This window comes from Camellia sinensis, chromosome 3 (genome assembly GCF_055761805.1).
Source record: "Camellia sinensis isolate YWXY chromosome 3, ASM5576180v1, whole genome shotgun sequence".
Lineage (NCBI taxonomy): Eukaryota > Viridiplantae > Streptophyta > Magnoliopsida > Ericales > Theaceae > Camellia > Camellia sinensis.
Genome location: NC_138963.1, coordinates 223,218,705 through 223,225,704, shown reverse-complemented (window position 1 = coordinate 223,225,704; position 7,000 = coordinate 223,218,705). Strand labels below are relative to the sequence as shown.

Below are 7,000 nucleotides of genomic sequence, written 5' to 3'. Positions count from 1 at the left end.
GACACATGGCTGTTGTCATATTATCGAAGCTGATCATGCCTTAAATTTTAATTTTTTTATTGCATAAGAATAATTTATAAAATCTATTAATTCATATAATATTTTTTTGACAAAACTTGATTTGGATTTTTTTAAAATATTTTTTAGAAAATTTTCTTTTTTTGTTTTTCATATTTTTTTTTTATTTTTACTAAATTTTTTAAATATTTTAAACATTTTTTTTAACTTTTAGACACACTTAACATAAATATACTTAAAAGTATATTTTTTGTAAAAAAATTTTAAAAAATTCACTAAATACTAACCATATAAAAAAAGGGGCAAATTACATATACCCCTCGAGATTTAGTAAAATTACAGATACCCCCTGAGGTTTGAGAAATTATAGATACCCCCAGGGGCAAATTATGAGGCAAATTGTTATGAAAATATAAATCTCAAGGGGCAATTTGTTATGAAAATATAAACCTCAGGGGGTATCTGTAATTTCTAAAACCTCAGGGGGATATCTGTAATTTAACTAAACCTCGATGAAGGTATATATAATTTGCCCAAAAAAAAATACAAAAATTCAGTATATCTTTTGTATTTTTGTGTATTTATTAATTTTTTTAAATATTTTTTCACAAATATTTTACTTTTTAGATGCATCTAAATAAGATGCATCTAAAAAAGTTTAAAAAAAAATGCTTAAAATTTTAAAAATATTTACTAAAAAAAAAATGAAAATCAAAAAAATTCAATTTTTAAAAAACTTAAATTTTTTTTTTTGCAACCTGACCTTGCCTATAACATTCTTACGTTATCCACAAGTTATAAGGGAAAAGTTAGGAATCATGAAATTTTTTTCATGAAAGTGATCATGAAAAATTTATGATTCTTGAATTACCTTGATTAGTGCAGTGTTTTATTTTAAGTGTAATCTAAGGGTCACAAAATTTTTATAATTATTTTTATGAAATTTTTTTTGTAATACCTAGCGTTGCTGTATTAATAATTAGTAATAAAGAATTATTAAAAAACTAAGAGACCCATGCTTTTTAATACAACAACACCATTGCATTGCGGGGTTGGAGAGTTAATGTGAAAAAATAAAAAAGAAACAAATTTGAAAGCACATGGGGTGAGAGGTAACCGTTGAGGCAGAACAATCGCGACTTTTCATCTTGACGATCGGACGGCTATAACTTACTAGCCGTTAGTTTTAAAAATATCAAAGGGGCATGTGCGGACATATATCCGCTGTTTGCGACTTAATCTCGCACATCCAGTTACTGATTTTGTTTTTTGGATTCTCCTTCTTCTTCTTTTGCTATGGCACAAGACCTAGCGAAGAACCAGTAGAGAAAGAGGGTTTGAGAGAGAGAGAGAGAGAGAGAGAGAGAGAGAGTTCAAGATCAAACACTCCATTGTCCGATTTGATGGAGTATTCTGATTAGTCTCTCTCTTCTTCGCGAACGCCCACTGGATTGTCTGTCTTTGCTTGTTTGATTGAAATCGAATACGGACTTCTCGAGAGATTCTTGATTTGTAGGTTGAGTTCTTCAATTTTATGATCTGGGTTTTCTTTGTCGATCCCTATTCTTCTTGATTGAGCTTCCTTTTGATTTCCGATGTTTTGTCAATTGTGCATTTTGGCCGTTGAGTTATTGAGTGATTTCTTGTGCCTGTGACCGGATTTTTACATTCTCTGTTGCGTTCTTTGTAGGCATTCAAAATGGTTGGATCAGATGAGAATCTTCCAGGTGTAATCAGGCCCACAAATATTCAAGGTAATTTGAAATTTGAACCGTTTATGAGTTTGTTTCCCCCTCTTGGATCGGTATTGAGATGACTCATTTGGTTTATAGTAATACCCGTTGATTTAAGGGTTTAAACCCTAATTTTAACAACATTGGGAATTTTTTCTGATCTATTATAGGGGGATTACATCCGGGAGCTGGAAAGTTGGCAGCAGGAATGGGGCACAACCGGAGAGCGTTGAGTACGATTAATCGCAACATAGTTGGAGCTCATCCTTACCCTTGTGCAGTGAACAAGAGGCCAGCCTTGTCTGAGTAATTTCTTAAACCCTTTTCTTTGATGGTTTCGAACATTTTCTTTGATAGTCCACCAAGAGTCTTCTTTCTGAGTACCCATTTTGATCTCCTTCATTCAAATCTTTAATATTCAGAAACAATGGACTATCTAATAAGAACCACCCGCCTATCCCGCCTATTCCGGCACATAGACCAATTACTAGGTCGGTAACTGACCCTCTTCTGTTGGTTCTGATGACGCACTCAAAAATTGTATGCCCTCATTGAGCTTTGTGTGTTTGATTCTTTCGGTTACTACAGGAAGTTTGCTGCACAAATGGCTGGTAAACAGAAGCAGCCATTACCAGAGGTACTTTCTGTGTGAACAGAGAAAATTAATTTATTTTATTAGAGTACATATACGTTTGGGTTGGTTTTAATCATGGTGATGGTACTTATCCATAGGAAACGAAAAAAGTGGTCCAATCACTTCCCGTTCCGACTGAATCAGGAGATTGTAGCATCATAGATGTGGATGACTACAAGGCTGCCGGTGACTCCCCTGTCCCAATGTTTGTGCAGCACACTGAGGCAATGCTAGAGGAAATAGATCGGATGGTAATTATATTCTTTTTACTATAAAGATTGAGTTAATTTCTCTAGCGGGGACAATACTATAAATTTTTCTTTTTAATTTAATTTTATTTTTTGGTAGGAGGTTGAAATGGAAGATACAACTGATGACCCAGTTGATGACATAGACACCAGTGATAAGAGGAATCCACTTGCTGTTGTTGAGTATATTGATGACATATATGCCTACTACAAGAAAGTTGAGGTAGTATATATAGTTTCCATTATACCTGCTTGAATGTTTCCTTCCAAACTGTTAAAACATAATTTTCTCATTACTTTGGACTGATACATGTATTTATCACTGAACTTGATGGATTTGTTATCTTGGTGCACTAGATCTTACTTTGAACTCAGCTAATTTGGTTTCTCACCAAAGTTGTGGTTTCAATTGTCATTCTTTTACGCTATGTTTGGTTGGGGGATTTGGGAAGGGAAATGGAAAGGGAAATGGAAATGAAAGGAAAAGAAGAAAGAATTAATAGAATTCCAAATCCCAACTATGTTTGGTTGTGTTGGTTATAAAATACAATTGATGTCTTAAAAGGTATCCTATTTCTTTATTTATTTCTCACCCCCTTTCTTTTCCCATATATTTTTTATTATAACCAAACATAAATAGGATTACATTTCTCATTCATTTTCCAAATCCCACCTCAAAAACTCCAACCAAACACAGCATTAGAGGATCACTTTATATCAGTAACCACTCGGCTAAAACAGTTTTATCATTGAGACACAGATTTGTGAAGTGTAACTGTATATATATATTTTTTAATCCCACCCACATTTTCATGGGGCTTGTTTGTCTATAAAACTAAGCAATATTTTTTGGTTTCTAAATGTAGAGTTCTAGCTGTGTCTTGCCAAACTATATTGGACAGCAATTTGACATTAATGAAAGGATGAGAGGTATTCTGATTGACTGGCTCATTGAGGTATATGAAATGCTGTATTAGTTAGTGGCTTAATTAATTTCCAGGATATAACTATAAACAGCCTTGATAACCATAACCGTTTGATCAATGGATGAACAGGTGCACTACAAGTTCGAACTGATGGATGAGACCTTATATCTGACTGTGAATCTTATTGATAGATTCTTAGCAGTCCAACCGGTGGTGAGGAAGAAACTACAGCTTGTTGGGGTGACGGCAATGCTTCTTGCTTGCAAATACGAAGAAGTCTCGGTTCCTGTTATGGAGGATCTCATTCTGATTTCTGACAAGGCTTACAGCAGAAAAGAAATGCTTCAGATGGTAAATTTCTACCTAATGCATTGTCCAAAAATGTGTTTTACTATTTTCACATTTTTGTATATTAGATAGATAGATTTACACAATGTTTGTTGGGCAGTTTGATATATATATATTGTTGGACACATTTCCTAACTACTAAAGCTTTTGGTACTAGTGATAATTTAACGTGGTTATCACTAGGGTTTCCTCTCCATTTGCATTCCTTGTTTTCTTGTTTGTATTTTTTCTTCTCTAGTGGGGACCTAACAGCATTTTCTATCGATTGCAGGAGAAATTAATGGTCAACACATTGCAGTTTAATCTATCAGTTCCCACTCCATATGTGTTTATGAGGAGGTTCCTCAAAGCTGCTCAATCTGACAAAAAGGTTTGTACTTTGTAGTGGCAATTCAGATTTTTTTTTTTTTGCGGTTCAAAAATTATACATTCTGATAGATGATTTTCTAAATGACCTGAAAAACCAGTTGGAGCTTCTGTCTTTCTTTATAATCGAGTTGTCCTTGGTTGAGTATGAAATGGTCAAGTTCCCGCCTTCTTTATTAGCTGCTGCAGCAGTCTTCACCGCTCAGTGTGCTCTCAATGGATCGAAGCTGTGGACTAAGACAAGCGAGAGGCATACCAAGTACTCTGAAAATCAGCTCCTGTAAGTGCACGCTCTCTGTCTTCGTTTATCGTCAAAATTCATGACTATTTATGCAACATTCTCTGTGTGTTGTTGTATTGAGTATTGACTGATATGTGTTCCTGGTTTTTTATAGGGAATGTTCGAGACTGATGGTTACTTTCCATCAGAAAGCAGGCACCGGGAAGCTCACTGGTGTGCATCGAAAGTATAGCACGTCTAAATATGGTTATGCTGCGAAATCAGAACCTGCTTACTTTCTGTTAGAGGATGGATTTTAGCAGAGGATGTAATAGCTGAAATTGATAACCCAATAAACGGTAACTAACTTCAAGGGAATCAAGTAGTAACCAGGTGGGGGGTGCAAATTTGAGCAACATAAGTTGCCCCTGGGCGCAAATTAATGTTGTTTGAAAGTTTTAATTTTTATTTGATGTTCGTTCACTTTAATGTTTGTTTTTTTGAACAAATAATGAATATTTGAACCAGTAGTTCCTGTGAATGTGAATGAGATAAATTAATGACTCATTTATTGGATATATTTTCTGGCCTTGCCAATGCCTTTAAGAAGACACAAAAATGATTGGGAGGTCTAATTTGAGTTTGTCTCAATTGTTCGAATTTGTGCATGCCGATTGACTTGCTGGATCTGCAACATTTGTCTACCGTGGTTGTCACGTTTGTCGAGATCGAGTTTCATTAATATTTAACAAGCCGAGCCAGACTCGAGCCCAATTCCTTGCTGAGCTCGAACTTAATAAACGAACTCAATAAGTGAGCGAGCCGATCTCAAATCCAGCAAAGGCTCAGCTCAGTTCATTTGCAGTTTAAATCATCTTGTTGCTGGATGACTGCCGGACGACTGATAAACCAAAATTCGATTCGGACAAACAAAAATTCGAACGATATAGCATTGCTCAAAAATATATATTATATCAAAATATATATTAATAGTTTCAAATGATTACGAAAAGACACAAAAATATATATATTGACAGTTTCAAATGATCAAAAATGGATATTAACAATTTGGACACCAATGATGGCACCTTAGCATTATCAAAACACCTTAGCATTGCCTGCCATTAAGAAGACACGAAGATATATACCAGTTCGAAATGATCACAAAAAAGACATTAAATTGCACACCAATGATGGCACTACTGTTCAAAACACAAAAAGTCATTAGTTTCGAATGATCAGAAAAAGACACAATTCAAGACCCAAAACACACATCAGAAAAAGACACAATTCAAGACCCAAAACACACATCAACAATTTCATTAGTCCTTGACCAGTGGCACTAACTCAAGACCTTAACCTGGTAAAAAAGAAACACAGAAAATAGTAAACAGATTTAGGAAAAACGGAACAACTTCCGTTGCCGGGACTTGAACCCGGGTCTCTCGGGTGAGAGCCGAGTATCCTAACCAACTAGACTACAACGGATTTTGCAGTATTGATCTTCAATGTAAATTAATACTATTATCTTTTCAGTAGGTCCGGTACTTGGGTTAAATCAATAAATTTTTAGATAAACTACCAAAATTTCCATTAAGTCCTAATAAAATCATTATTAAAAATAATTTTTTGTAACGATTTTCTACATATGTTGCTAAAAATTAACAATTAGTAATCTTTTGTCTGTTTTAGGTAAACTTATAATTAAGTCTTGGACTTAATTCCCAATAATTCCTATTGAAAATAAATTCTAGTAAAATTGTTGTTAAAAATAATTTTTTTGTAACAATTTTTTTATATATGTCGCTAAAAATTAACAATTAGTATTTTTTTGTCTGTTTTAATAAATTGTCGCCAAAATTTATAATTAATGATATTTTTTTAAAACTGTCGATGAAAACTATTGTTAAAACTTATAATTAATGACATTTTTTATGATAAAATTTTTTACTGCCGCTAAAAATTAACTATTTTTTTTTACTAATGGTGGATAAAAAATTCTATTAATTATCATAAAATTTATTGAATAGCAAGTTGACCTATAAGAATTTACATGTAACTTTCCTTAAATTTTTTAACAATTTTCAAATTTCTCCACTTATTGTTTCTATTGATCGGGCATATTCAATATTCGGCAGTGATAGGTAGCTCGAAACCGAGCGGCTCGAAATGGCTCGAATTCAAAAACGACCTCGTTTTTGAGATGAAGGTGAAGCAGAACCAGAAGTAGGGGAGGGAGGAGGAGGAGGGGAGGAGGAGGAGAGACTGGAGGGGCCCCAACATTTGGGGCTGGAAGCGGGGGCCGGGGGGCGGAGGCGAGGTAGAGCCGGCGATCGCTGGTGCTGCGACGATCGCTGGCAGCGAGGCGACGGCAGTGACGGTGGTGGTGGCGAGGCGAGCAACGACGATCTTCTTTCCTTCTTTCTCCTTTGTTCTTCCTCCTCTCTTCTTCCTCTCTTCTCTCTCTCTTTCTCCTCTGCTTCTTCCTCCTCTGTTCTCTCTCTCTT

General features: G+C 34.8%; 1 protein-coding gene and 1 non-coding gene across 5 annotated transcripts; one reads left to right on the top strand and one right to left on the bottom strand.

Moving 5' to 3' along the window:
• The first annotated feature begins 1,061 nt into the window (after positions 1-1,061).
• On the top strand, positions 1,062-5,071 carry LOC114284251 (G2/mitotic-specific cyclin-2-like). 4 transcript variants are annotated; one of them, XM_082922340.1, is made up of 12 exons: positions 1,062-1,530; positions 1,709-1,772; positions 1,922-2,057; positions 2,174-2,242; positions 2,340-2,388; positions 2,484-2,636; positions 2,734-2,856; positions 3,500-3,589; positions 3,689-3,910; positions 4,179-4,277; positions 4,375-4,553; positions 4,669-5,071. In XM_082922340.1, the coding sequence occupies exons 2-12, from the start codon at positions 1,718-1,720 to the stop codon at positions 4,811-4,813; spliced, it is 1,320 nt and encodes a 439-aa protein (XP_082778466.1). In that variant the 5' UTR covers positions 1,062-1,530; positions 1,709-1,717; the 3' UTR covers positions 4,814-5,071. The 4 variants fall into 4 exon arrangements, with proteins under 4 accessions (XP_082778466.1, XP_082778467.1, XP_082778469.1 ...); XM_082922341.1 differs by having other exon boundaries at positions 1,070-1,534; XM_082922343.1 differs by lacking the exon at positions 2,174-2,242 and having other exon boundaries at positions 1,245-1,534.
• An 837-nt stretch (positions 5,072-5,908) lies between these two features.
• Positions 5,909-5,981, bottom strand: TRNAE-CUC (transfer RNA glutamic acid (anticodon CUC)). Its single transcript has one exon. It is a non-coding gene; the product is annotated as a tRNA-Glu (tRNA).
• Positions 5,982-7,000: the final 1,019 nt, after the last annotated feature.

Coding starts and splice junctions, on each gene's coding strand:
- LOC114284251 (XM_082922340.1), top strand. CDS start 1,718: ATGGTTGGATCAGATGAGAATCTTCCAGGTGTAATCAGGCCCACAAAT. Junction 2,857..3,499: donor CCTACTACAAGAAAGTTGAG/GTAGTATATATA, acceptor TTCTAAATGTAG/AGTTCTAGCTGTGTCTTGCC. Junction 3,911..4,178: donor GAAAAGAAATGCTTCAGATG/GTAAATTTCTAC, acceptor TATCGATTGCAG/GAGAAATTAATGGTCAACAC.